General features: G+C 42.7%; 1 protein-coding gene across 1 annotated transcript in view; it reads right to left on the bottom strand.

The window, feature by feature from the left end:
* The window catches only part of BAZ1B (bromodomain adjacent to zinc finger domain 1B), a 54,242-nt gene extending 40,413 nt beyond the window's left edge, over window positions 1-13,829 (bottom strand). The window contains exons 1-3 of the mRNA XM_043454958.1: window positions 12,663-13,829; window positions 3,688-3,804; window positions 1,380-1,524 (exon numbers count right to left, since the gene is read on the bottom strand). Coding sequence (XP_043310893.1) covers window positions 1,380-1,524; window positions 3,688-3,804; window positions 12,663-12,769 — 369 coding nt within the window. The 5' untranslated portion in view covers window positions 12,770-13,829. The remainder of the gene's footprint in view (window positions 1-1,379; window positions 1,525-3,687; window positions 3,805-12,662) is intronic.
* Between the last annotated feature and the right edge of the window lie 272 nt (window positions 13,830-14,101).

The following is a 14,101-nucleotide window of genomic DNA, read 5'->3' as shown; positions in this document are numbered from 1 at the left end:
TCAATTACACCATTTGAATATGCCATCTGTTTCCTGCCAGGACACTGAATGATATAAAGTGTGTGATTAAAACCCAATGATGACTCCACAGACATTACAAATATAAAAAGTAGCTGGGAGATACAGGGAGTCAAAGTAAATTGAGGAAAGAACAAGGACTTTGGAACCAGACAATGACTTACTGGCTACTGCTGGGTTATCCTAAGCCATTCCCCTCCTCCTTTTCTCCCTCCTTCTTTTGAGGATTTAAAAAAAAAAAAGGGAGTATTCACTTCCTTAGCCCCCTTGTAGCTGAAGGTGGTTATGTAAGCCATGGTCTAGTCAATAACATGTAAAGATAAAAGGGAATGGGGAAGAATATGCTTCTGATAAAGATTTTCTTACGATGCTTAGACAAGCATTTGCTTGCTCTGAATACAGTCATAATTTCTCAACCAAGAGGCAACAGAACTAAGGACAAAACCAAACCCAGCAAGAACAGAACAGAAAGGCAGAAGGACAGCCTCTACACCAACCTTGGAACTGCCTGCTTCTAAGACTTATTATGTGAGATAATCAAATGAATTCACTGGGTAAGTTGATGCTACTCAGAACAGTTGTCCCCCGGGTGTTCACATCATCACATCCTGGAGCGTGTTAGAACTGCCAACTTTCAGGTCCTACCCTAGACCTTCCATGTGAAGTCTCAGGGGACGGGGCCTAAGAATGCATATTCAGAAATCCTCAAAGTCATTTTATTTAGGCTAAACTTTGAGAAGTCCTGGCCACTGTCAGTCAGCTATTTCGTTACACACTAGTACATTGTATCAACCTGAACAAGCTATTTAAACATCTAAGCCTGTGTACCACCTCAGCCTTTCTGTGCAGATTCTGTAAGATATTATGTAAAGCAACAAGCCCAGCATCCAGTACATACAGAACTTCAACAAATGAATCTTATCTTAAACTTTCAAAGGACTATATAGGGATTGCTTTAGTGTTATGTAAATAGTTTACCTATTTACTTTAGTAAATCCTTTAGTAACAGTCATCCTACCTATTTACTTCAGTGATAGTTATCCTCTAGTAATGGGCTGGAAAATTAAACTTATATAGAAAGAAGTCAACTCAATCACTGTTGCAGGGAAATGGAAATCTTTTGCCTTAGATTCCATAGATTTGGACTAAAAATATCTGAAAGTCTTTTACATAGTTCTAAAATTTAGTGATTAAAATACTTAATATTAAATGTTTAAAATATATTTAATACTATTAAGTAAAGGGGACTTCAATATTACTCACATAGAAATACTTCGTGTAATCTGCATGGAAGCTCCAATCCTGTCATTTGGTTAGTCAATCAAATCACATTAAAAAAATAAGTAAAAACAGGCGCTCACCTCAAAGTCACACTCTTCTCCCACTGCGTATTTGGTCATGATCTCCAGCCAAGCAGTATCCACCAGCTTCTCTAAGGAGGCTGTGTTATGGTGAACCATTTCCAGGACAAGTTTCTCATACCAGGCGGGGAACTCCTCCTTCAAACTAAACAAACAAGTCATCAGTTTCCAAGAAAATGCAGAAAAGACTATCCAGAGAGTTATTCGGGTCAATTGAAAAAGTCCTTTAGCACATACAGGCAAGGCACTGGAAAATACAAAGATTATTCATAGAAGTAAATATAAACACCTCATCCCATCCTCTGCAGCTGGGCACAAACTATCCTTCAAGTGTCACCTTCTTCATTAAATCTTGTGGAGTTTCCCCCAGCAACTCTAAGTTATTAGTCTTGCTAACCTCTGAATTCCCACTGTACTTTATTTCTTTGTGTGAAGGAGAGCAATTTATTTTCATCAATTCTCTGATCTGTTCCTAACAGTTGTCCACCTGATTGTCTTTGGGTTTTCCAGGTACATCATCATATTACAAGCAACAATAACTGATCTCCCGCTTACTACCCTTTATTTCCTTTATTTGCTGTAGGTTAATGGTTATCATCTTTCATTCAAAGAGAATTTTTACACACCCAAAAAGACATCCAGAAGGTAGCATTATCTCTATTTTGTAAAGAGCAAATTGCACATGCTTTTACAGTACAAACGACGTGCCTAGGCACTGTAACCAATTTCAGCATAAATCAAACATGAGACCTGCCCTCGAGTTTACAGGCTACTACAGGGGTCAGCAACAGCCTATGAGCCAACTCCACCCTGCTACCAGTAATTTTTTTTGGTAAATAAAATTTTATTGGGACCTAGTCACTCCCATTCACTTATGGTATTATCAATAGCTGTTTTCACTGTACAACATCAAAGTTGAATAGCTGAGACAAAGACCATACTGCCCACAAACCCTAAAATATATTAACTGGCACTTTACAGAAAAGGTAGGCCAACCCCGGGTCTAGTACACTAACAAGGTATAAACATAAATAACACTAATTCAAAACGGAACGTCAGTGACCCAAGCAAAGAAACAGGCAACAGGTTAACAGACTCAACTAATTATTAATCAGTGATGGAGCCATCACTGGAACCCCGGTCTCAAGCAAAGATAGTGCTCTGTTACACAGGCAAAAGAGCAGAATGGTATTAATTACTAAACTGTATGCTCTCTGTTTATATACTATTAAGAGAAGTCCACAGAAGACGCTTCTACTCTGAATTTCCAAAAGGGTACTGTTTTTCTATAATAACTATAAATAGTTGGCTCACTGTATCTCACTGTTCGCTGAACCCGTGGTAGGCAAGTGTGAGCAAGGAAGCCGGAAGAAAACTCACGGAGCCATAGGTTTATTCTCTTCGGGTTGGCACAGCCGCAGTAAGGCAGCCGTCCTGACCTAGTGAACGTGGCCGCAACGAAGCTGCAAGGGCTTTTCACGTGGAGCTTATATACCTTTACAGAACAAAAGTGGCCTGCGGCCAAGCAGGTACCCATCGTGATGCGCGTGCGCAGTGCTGTAAGCGCCCTCAGCTGTTACACAGCCGCGTATTTCCAGACCCTGGGGTGAGAGCGAGCGCCGGACTACTTCCAACCCGGCTACTCTCCCTACACAGAGCATAACCTTTAAAAACTGTGAATCACCGCACTGCACATCTGAAACATAAATACTGTATATCAGCTGTATTTCATTTCCCAAGAAAGTACTGTTTTATCATCCCTAGTTCCTACTTATCTTTGCAAGCATCTGTTGTCTAAATTCTGAGTATTTTCTTTGAAAGAATACCCAGACAAATACACCCTTTGAACACAGAATTTTTAAGATATCTCATTTAACCATCCTACTCAGGTAATATAAACTATCTTCAAACTGTATATTTATTTTCAATAGCTGCTATAAATACTGTCTTAAATTTCAAATGACCACAAAATAAAGAAAATCTGCTAATTCGCTGCCTCCGTATTACTTCTAGATTATATCAGCTTCCTTTGCTCAGAACCACATTGCCACAGTATTTATAAGGGACAAGTAAACGGCAAGAACATTCAAAAGCCTAGCACATACCTAAGTTAAGTGTACGCACAACTGTATATTCCACATACTGTGTTACTCACAAAATGACAACAGGCAAGACACCAGTACATCAATATAATGCATTCCAATTTATGTGCCATAAACTTAAATATAAATACTGTTCTGTGGTTAATAGTCCCCTTTTCCTAATAATGTGAAGACAGCATTAAACGGGCAGTCCTGCTCCTACTTACAGTTCAGCAACTTCCTGCTCCTCCTCCCAGGCCTCCTTGTGTGTGAGCTGACTGCTCCCGGTACTCTTGCACGTCCAGATGCGCTCACTGTATCTTTCCAAGCGGGCTTCATACTCTCTGTGAGCAGTGGCTCAGGAAAACGATACTCAAGCAGCAGAGACAGACTAATCCACAAACTACTTATCATATATGGAAAAAACCACCGTGTCCTTTCTGTAATGCACAGCATAAACTGAAGTCAGAGTTTTCAGCCGGCAAATCCAAGCAAGACGATTAACACTATTCACCCAAATTTCACTTCACAAGACTCCCACAGAACTAAGAATTATAAGAAAAAAACTACGGCAAAATAAAACACAAGAGATAAGGAATAAGAATCTAAGGTATGTGAAATTGTTACACAATTCAAATGGTCATCAAGTTTAAGAATCAGTTGCACAGTAAGATAAAATGGCCAACACCAGTTTCCCAGGCAGTTTAGAATAATAACCCTGTGCACATGCTCATGATCCATTTACTAATAACCTTCCAGTCTACCTTGGAAACACTTCTTGATTCTCTTGGGTTTAAAAAATAAATACCATAAAATCCTAAAAATAATTCTGACGTAGTAGTATGTATCCAGAGTTTATGTTATCTCCAGTAACACCGGGTTCACAAGTCATTTACCAGTAATTAGTCCGTCTTTGTGAGGGAGAGGGAGGAAGAGGCCATACAACTAGCGCCGTGTACATGGGAACGTTCCACACCACCCCAACTGGAATTCACTATCAGCCAGTCACATTCAAATTCAGGTGACAGGTAACGGATTTCCTTTTATGCACAGCAAAAGATGCTGTGCGGGAAAACTGGCACCACAACTGGAGAATTACCTGCCAATCTCTGTACTTTCCAAGTGACAGCTTTTATAATGGTTGAAATAAAAAGTATTTAAACAGCTCCTCTTGTAATATTACTGAACAACTAAACAAATAATTCATTTTTAATATAAAGGAGATTCTTGGTCTTCTAGGGCTATTATGAGTTAAAAGAAAAATGACAGGGATAAATCCACAAATAATCCAAAACTGTACTTTTAGTCAATAAATAAGTACCTTCTCTCAGTGTATCATTCTCTGGATCTGCCAAAAACAAAACAATACATCTCTTTTTCCTCAGTGGGGTGATGATAATATTTAAAAGATTAAACTAATAAAATAGAATACCAGTGAAAACCAGGAGTCAGACTTCCACAGAGCCCTATGCAAATCCAATCACTGAAAATTTATAAAATCTGCAAATCCAATCACTGAAAATTTATAAAATCCTATGGTGAAAATGAACTAGCAGGGCTTCCATAGGGACATTAACTAACCAACAAAATGGGTTTGTTTTCTGTTTCTCTATTTGCATCTGGAGAGGGGAGGTAAAATAAAAATCAGTAAGTGGATTTATTTAAACATTCAAAAAGCTTAATAACATTCTAATACATCATTCAGCTACACTGAAGAAATCCACTGCATCATCAGAGAGAATGCGAGATTAACAAATATATCCTAAAGAGAAAGCATTACGTTTTTATTACTGTCACTTTCAAAAGTTGGAATAACATGTCAAGTCCATTCTCCTCAGACCAAGACCCACATGGCCAATAATACACAGGACTGCTACCACCCAGACGCCTCAGCGACTCCTCAAATCCAACTTTTCCCAAACTCTCACTACCCTCCACTCGTGCTCAATCGTGTTCTTTAACAGATATTCCCAATCTCACTGAACGGTCCAAGTCAGGACTCAGGCAATCATCCTAACCTCTTGAGCCCCCGAACTGTAACCACTTACATACTTCTCAATTCAGTTCTTTCTCTCCCATAACAGAGCCATTATCCAAATCCAGCTTCTGATCCTCATTTCTCAACCAGTCATAACATTTTAAAACATTTAACTGGCCTCACCGGTAATCTTCTTCTTCTCAGGTCCTTTGTGCTTCTCACCCTCACATCCCTTTTCCCCAGTCTTGTTTGCTTTTAAACCCATTTCTTCTGATTTAAAAATCTCACTTGCCCTCAGGCCCCTTGAAATGCAAACATGTTGCAACAGGAAAAATACTCTAACCCCCACAGTACTGAAAACCACTCATCAAGATTTTATTGGGTTTTACTAAGATTTTTATTTTCAGAAGGAAAAAAAAGAGGAAACTACTTTCAAACAATATATATTTAATAACAAATATTGACTGATTATGGTTTTTCAAATACAGTAATGAAAGTCCCTTCTACTCTGTTACAAGTCTTTCCCACCCACCTTTGGAAATCTTTATCAGTATAGCATTCTCGTTCTGGGTGGCCTCATCCACTCCTATTAACTTCAATTACTATCTATAAATGCTAATAACTTCTATCAGCAGCTCAGTCCCCTCTCTCTGAACTCCAGGCCCATATATAGGTATATACTAGCAACACACACATCTCCATTTGGATAGCCTCAGCAATTCAACATAAGAACGTCCAAACTAAACACTTCATGACTCCACAGTCAAAATAAACAACTAATCCTCTTCTAGGTGAAACCCCAGGTCTCAGATTGGGACTCAAAGCCAATTACAATGCAGATGGGACTTGAACCCAGTCTCCCTGCTGAAGTCACATACCTGGTTCTCAGGACTTAATGAAGCTCAAGTTTAGTATCAGCACAGAAGGAATTCAGCAAGAAGCAAAGCTATAGGCAGGAAGTAGATTTATTAACACAGAACACTTGTGAAGGATGCAAGCAGTCAGGCTCTGCCCTAGGACCCAAATGGGAAAGCAGGTTTATTTAGGGAGACACACTCCACAGACAGAGTGCAGGCCATGTCAGAGGCGAGAGGCCCTAAAATACGGGATGGTTAGTTTTTAATGGGTTGGGTAAATTCATAGGCAGTAGGGGTATTATTCCAACTATTTTGGGGAAGGGGCGGGCATTTCCAAGAATTGGGCCACCACCCACTTTCTGGCCTTTTACGGCTCAGTTTCCAAAAGGTCTTGGTGGCTGTGGGGGTCATTTACCATGTGCTAAAGTATTACAAAGAGTGTATATAATGAGATTCAAGGTTATTGGAAGTCCAGGCTTCTGCCACCTTGGGCCTATTTGGTTCTAACCACTTTATGTCCTCGGGGGATATGTCTTTCTTTTAAGGCTGGGCCCTGCATCTTCCTTCTGGTCTCATAGGGTCCTCTATGTCACAGTCAAAGCTTTGGTTATTCCAGTAGTCATGTATGGATGTGAGAGTTGGACTATAAAGAAAGCTGAGCACCAAAGAATTGACGTTTTTGAACTGTGGTGTTGGAAAAGACTCTTCAGAGTCTTGGACTGCAAGACAAACCAGTCCACTCTAAAGGAGATCAGTCCCGAATATTCATTGGAAGGACTGATGCTGAAGCAAATCTCCAATACTTTCGCCACCTGATGCAAAGAACTGACTCAATGGAAAAGACCCTGATGCTAGGAAAGACTGAAGGCAGGAGAAGGGGACAAGAGAGGATGAGATGGTTGGATGGCATCACCGACTTGATGGACATGAGTTTGAGCAACCTCCAGGAGTTGGTCATGGACAGGAAAGCCTGGTGTGCTGCAGCCCATGGGGTCCCAAAGAGATGGACACGACTGAGTGACTGAACTGATGTCACAGGACACCACTAACCAAATGATAACCAAAACATAACCTGACTCCTACTCAATCAATCACCAAATCCTGCCAAATCTACTTATTTCAGAAATTCACAAACTGTACTTCTCTCCACTTCAAGGGCTAGTGAATTTATTCAGACCACTCTTATCTAGTGCAGAGATGACTTAATCACTGGTCTAGTTGCCACTGGTCTCGAGGCTACAGATCCATTCTTAACCATTCTCAATGCTGCACCCACAGTAATCTTCCTAACCTAAAAGCTTGCTTCTTTGCTTTTCAGATTCTTTTAACACCCTGCACTAAATTTAAGGCAAAGTCCAAATTCCTCAGTCTATCTCACAGCAACCGGTGATGCAGGCCCATTTGCATATCTCATCACTGCATCTCCATTTCTACTTTTTCACTCCAGCCACATGAAACATTTCAATTTTTCAAAATCGGGAATTCCCTGGTGGTCCAGCGGTGAGGACTCAGTGAGTTTATTGCCATTTGCCTGGGTTCCACAAGTGCAACAGCACACAAAAAAAATAAATAAATAAAAGGTTTTAACATTTTGTTAATAAGTATTTTTTTTCAAAATCAAGAACTATCAAACTCACAAGCTCTTCAAAAGATTAAACCTCTTCTTCATCTAATTAAATGTTTTTTTGTTTTTTTTTTTTTTGCTGCTCTGTGTAGGATCTTAGTTCCCTGACCAGGGATCGAACCCATGTCCCCTTAAGTGGAAGCGCAGCATCTCAACCGCTGGATCTCCAGGGAATCCCCATCTAATTTCTAACCATCCTTTAGATCTCAACTTAAAAATAACTTTCCCCAGGAAACATTTCCTTAACCCTAAAATGTGGCAGACAGTACTATTCTTTCCAAATATCCACTCCCCTCCATTAAGAGGATTCTATCAATACATCACCCACTACCACGTGGCTTGAAATGCCTCCTAGGAAGAGGAAAGTACATCACCCACCCATAACCACCTTGGGTTTGACCACATGACTTGCTTTGACAAATAGATGGAACAGACGCCACCTCCAGGAAGAAGCTTAAAAAGCCATCATGGTTTCCTGTTGTTCTTTCTGCCACCAGAAAAAGATGCTGCAGATAGAGACCGCTCCTTCAGCCTGAATCTTGGAAAATAAGAAAAATGTGCCTTTCCTTTTTTTCACCTGTTTTCCTTTTTTTCAAATGTGGCCACTAGAAAAAAATTTAATTACATGTGGCTTGCATCACATTGGGGCTTCCCTTGTAGGTCAGCTGGTAAAGAATCTGCCTACAATGCAGACCCAGGTTCAGTTTCCACGTTGGGAAGATCCCCTGGAGAAGGAAATGGCAACCCACACCAGTATTCTTGCACGGAGAATCCCATGGACAGAGGAGTCTGGTGGACTAGAGTCCATGGGGTCACAAGAGTCGGACACGACTTAGCGACCAAACCACCACCACCATCACACTGGACAGCAGTACAATCCTAGTGCTTACATCTAGGAATGAAGGTCCTCTGACAACACAATTTTTAATTGACTAGTTATTCAAATTAGATTAATTTTAAAAGTTTAAAACTGCAATTTCTACAACAACTCCTAACATGAGGTACTTTTAAGTTTATGTAACTCTTTTCTGGTTATTCATTTGACTTATGTTTAAAAAAAAAAAAAGGAGGAAAAAAAAAGCCTATCAGAAAGATATTGAGTCAGCTGCCTCTGAATCCTATTTCAGATTTTAGGTTACCAAAATAAGTCACTCACTCTCAAATAACCCCTCAGGGCAAATGCCAATTGAAGTTTTTATGTTCCGGGACTGCTGTACTTATAATTGCAGACAAAATGTCAAAGCAATTCTCCAAAGGTTGTGTAAGCTATAAATGATAAGATATTTTCAAATCCTAGATTAACTCATTATGTACCTCCCTTTTCAGGAGTTTAAGAGGTACCTCCTTACCACCATATGCGGCTTCTTGTTCTCCTTAGCCTTTTAAGTATGGTTTCTTTCAAGGAAGTACTTGATAGCCTGAAAGGAAGCGGCCCAGAAAAGCATGGAGGTTGAATAAGCATAACTATAACCCGAGGAGTTCTAAGTAAGAAGACAAAGCAGCAACACAAGGTTTGCTTTTTAGCCTATTTTCTCTCTTTGGACAAGCCTGTCATTAAGTTAAAAATAACTCTAATCTGGTAATAACTTGTTACTTTAAAGAAATTAAATTATGAAAATCAGCATACGAGCTCAGTATTCCAACTGTCCAATAAAACCCTGTCTCGCAACTACAATTTAACCCCAGCTCTTAAAATGTTTGTCATGTTTTTCTTGGCAAATTAAGTTATTCTTACCTAGAGCCAGAATAACTGTATATTCTAACAGCCTCTCCTTATTATATCATCTAAAACTTCTCATAGTGATGCTACTAAGGTTATGAATTAGTTTCTAGGCTTTAGAAACTAGGGTAGTCAAAACAATACAAAAAATAAAATTAATCTACAGCAGGCTGCCTGCAAGTTCAGTTCCTCCCTAAAATCCATCTTGACTTAAACATAGTCAATGCAGACTTCTACTGTCAAACAATCACATCACAAAACAATTCCGATAAAGTTAACTTTTCCAAGTAAGATCTAGGCCCTTGCCTGTGGTAGTACTATCCTGGGAAGCAATGTGCCATAGATTTAAAGGTACAGTACAATAATCATCAATATACAACCCAGTCATTAAATGTGTGTGCATCGTTCACAGCTATCTGTAAGTTTAACGAAGACATACAATGCCTTAAAGAACACAATGCTCACAGCTTTAAGTCAATAAAATACCATACAAATTTGCTACAGAATATACATGCAATCTAACGGGAAGAATCAGGAGAAAATTAAAGTATGAAATCCTATTAAAAACATAACTGTCTAACTATAAACTTAAAACTGAAAAAACCAACACTTCAAATGCAGCAGTTATCCAACCACATATTCGTTCTCCTCTATGAAATCACTAATAGCCTAATAAAAAAAATATGCCAACCTGCCAACCACAAAGTACAATTGTTTAAAAACCATCCTCAAAGTGCTTCCACTTGTAGAAATTCCCAAGGGAGCAATTTCTCCCCAACAGGTTAACACAATTTAAGAACTCTTTTGTTAAAAGGGTTCTAAAAACTGGTAGGGGAGATTTTAAAGATGAAGAATTTTTATTAAATACACACCACTTAAAAAGTTCCACCTATCAGTGTTCAACTGTCATCATTAAAAGAAACGCTTCATATATACCATTATATTTCAACAATTTCAGCAAATCATATGAAAAAACCTAGGCTGCCAGTTCTAAGTTAGCTATCTACATCCATTTTTTTTTTTTACAGAGCTCAGTTCCTATTAGAGACTCAAAATGGGTCTCCTCCTTATTGCAGTTTCTTATACTTCACTAGAACCAGACGTGAAAATCAACATTCAGTAATATTCGTGTGAATAACCATCAACTGTTCAAAAGACATGTGAAAAGGATACAGTATATTTCCACAAGTAATTTTTTACTTCACTAATGTTTTGGAATGTTATTAAAAAAAAAAAAAGGACACTTTCAGAATAATGCTGTGTTTGGGAGAGCTGGAGCACTTCTCCAAAACAATCCCCCAAAAGCCCTAACAGGACAAGAACCAGATTACCACTTCAACCTTTCCCTTAAACACACCGCAACTTATACCACGGGCTTCCCAGGTGGCTCAGTGGTAAAGAGCACACTCGCCAATGCAGGAGAGGCCAAGAAACGGGAGCTCCAACCCTGGGTGAGGAAGATCCCCTGACGCAGGAAATGGCAACCCACTCCAGTATTCTGGCTCGGGAAATCCCATGGAGAGAGGAGCCAGGCGGGCTATAGTCCACCGGGCCGCAAAGAGTCGGACATGACAGAGCCACTGAGCACACACACATCTTGTGCTACCAGCTGGAACAAACAGTGGATTAACATTATTAAAAGCGAAGGAATAGCACTCCATGTTCCTTCTGTGATCTACTTTCAGGCATGAGGTACCAAGAGCATTGGATTCTCCTCCTGACTCTCAGCATTTACAAGTGTGTGATCTCAACTGTCTGGGCCTACCAGGCATACCCAGGCAGGGGAACTCTACCATCTCCAGGATCTAGTTCCGCTCTGAGATGCTCTGGTTGCATTTCTTTGAGAGTCTTCCTACAAAATGGACTCATTTTCCAAGTCCCTTCCTGCGTGAACATCTAACATCCTCAAACTGCACTGAAACAATCCCATAAAGCACTACATTAAAGGGAGGATCAAAAAGAAATGTAATCAAATGATATGGCTCACACTCGCACTTCCTTTTACACGGAAGCAGACACTGCTGAGAAATCAAGTCCTTCCAAAGGGAAAGCGGTGATAAAGCTAACATAGTAGCCTTCACTCTTGAAGCTTTCTGTACACTAAAGAAAGCTAGATTCAAAAACCTTTTTAACGGTTAAGATTCAAAAAGGATGCATCAGGCAGCCATAAAAAAAGTAAGAGTGGTACAAGTTTAGCTAAGAGACTTGACAATAAGCTTGACAGCAAGAAACCTTAAGCAATGATTAGGATGCCTCTCATTTAAAACATCAGCCTCGTGTTCCTAAAATACAACATAAAGACTGTAAGCATGTCTTTGAAAAACGCTGTTTAAAGAAATCCAGATCTTGTATACCGTCAGAATTCCAAATCCGTGCAAGTACAGGGATAGACCGATCGGCTCCTCCAAGGTAACTTTTTTACTGTCTTTCCTCTAAGTCTGGAAATTCATTCTTGATTTTGAGCCCCACGATCCCGTCAGTTCATCAGCCTCCAGTCCACTCGGAAGGAGCAAAACACAAATGTCCCCGCAGAGATCGGGGCGGGCGGGGGCGGGGGGACGAACGCAGTCGCGCCTTGTACAACCCGGATCACGAGGCCGCGCAAGTACGATTTCCAAAACTTAAGTGGAAGGCTTCTTTTTAAAAGAAAAAGGCAGCAGCAAAGGAAACCCCACTCATCCCCGGTACTTAGGGCCTAACGCCAACCCCCCGCTGGGAGTGGGATGGAGGGTCGCTCCTCCATAACGAGGCCCGGGGACAAAGTGAGGAGCCGGGGGAAGGATGGAGGGCGCAAGGCTCGGAGACGGCCTGAGCCCAGCCGGCCGGCTGGCCCGCCCGCGCACCCCCACCCCACCCCACCCCACCCCACCTGCCCAGGATCGGCGGGCCCGGGGCTCGGGCTCTGGGTGCAGGCCCGCCGGCGCCGGGCTGGCTGACAGCTGCCACTGGCGCGGTGCTGCGCGGCCCACCTCGCCCCACCCCACCCCGCGGGCGGCCTGGCCGGCGCTGCTGGAAAAGGATACTCCCGGGTGCGGAAGGCCTCCTGAGTGTGCGCGATCGTGAAGAGCGGCTCTTCGCCGGGAAGCGGCTTCACCAGGGGGAAGGGCTTGCGGCCCAGGAGCGGCGCCATCGCGGCGGCGGCAGCGGGGAAGACGACGGCTCCTCAGTGGACCCGCGGCGCAACACTAGGCCCCGCGGCCCGGAGCGAGCGCCTGGCTCCCGGGGGTGGGGTGGGGGAGGGGAGGGGTGAGAGGGCGGCGCGAACTCGGCTCCTTCACTGCTGGCGCCGCTGCGCTAGAGCCATGGAACGGGACCCACGGGCACAGAACTCCCTCGCACACTTCCGCGCCGTCCCGAAGCCTCCGGCCAACCTTCGCTACGGGTCCCCGCGTTCGGCAGTCACGACTCGTCCTCAGCTGCACCGGAGGAAATTATTGAAAAATGGCGGGAGATTCCCCTCCACCCCCCCGCCCGGCCAGCGCGCACACTAACTTGCTCCCCTGTGGCGCCGGTGGCGAATGCTCCAATAGGCGGAGAACTGGTCAGCACCCAGAACCTATTGGCTCAGAGGAGCTGCCGCTCTGCGGTTAGGTTCCGCCCCCTTCCCGGGCCGCCTAGTTGGGTTGCAGCGCACTAGAGGGCAGTATGAAGAGGTGAAAGGTCACGTTATGTAAGCGCCAGTGACAGACGCGCGGGCCTCCAGCGGCGGAGTTGAAAGTGGGGAAAAACGGGGAACCGAAAGGCCGGGAATTCAGAGAGGTCAGGCCAGAGAAGCCCTCTAACATGTACTGACTCTGCGCCATCTGTCACCGAAGGCGACACAGACATCCGGGCACCACTGTCCGTGTGGTGCGCCGGAGGGGGGAGGGGGAGCGCGCGGCCAGGGGCTTTGTCTTTCCACTCGGGCTCCGCCCCCTTCTTAAAGGCACCGCGCTCGGCCACGCCCGGAGATGCGCGGGTGGGGAGCACGGAAGGAGGGGTTGGCGGGAAGTAACCCAGAGACTTTATCGGCATAGGTTCTGCTGAGAGGTAACTTGTGGTTCAGGTTGGGTCCCCCTAAAGTTAACTTCTAGACGAGAGTGGGGTATTAGTATAATGCTTGCTTCTAGGGGTTTGCTGGAAAGGATAATATAGAAGCTTCGTTGGAAAAACATATTAAAGGACATGTGTATTAAAGATAAATTCATTCACTCATATAGTCTTTTCTAGCATCTAAAATGTTCAGGGCCCTACGTGGGGTGCAACAGGGGAAGAAAATAAGGCAGCGACTACTGCTCTGAAAAGAATAAGAGATAATCACCGTTCTGTGTGATGAATGCTATGCATAGGGTGCAGTAGGGAAACAAATAACCGTGCCTGGAGAGTGAGAACGTTTGAGCTACTTCTCTAAGTAGACTACAGTCACTCAAAATCTGTTTGCCCATCCAGTACAGCCAGAAACACACTTATTAATCATTCATCC

The sequence above is a fragment of the Cervus canadensis genome, chromosome 32, assembly GCF_019320065.1.
Source record: "Cervus canadensis isolate Bull #8, Minnesota chromosome 32, ASM1932006v1, whole genome shotgun sequence".
NCBI classification, from domain to species: domain Eukaryota; kingdom Metazoa; phylum Chordata; class Mammalia; order Artiodactyla; family Cervidae; genus Cervus; species Cervus canadensis.
Note: the sequence above shows the minus strand (reverse complement) of the source record. Positions and strands in the feature narration are given on the sequence as shown.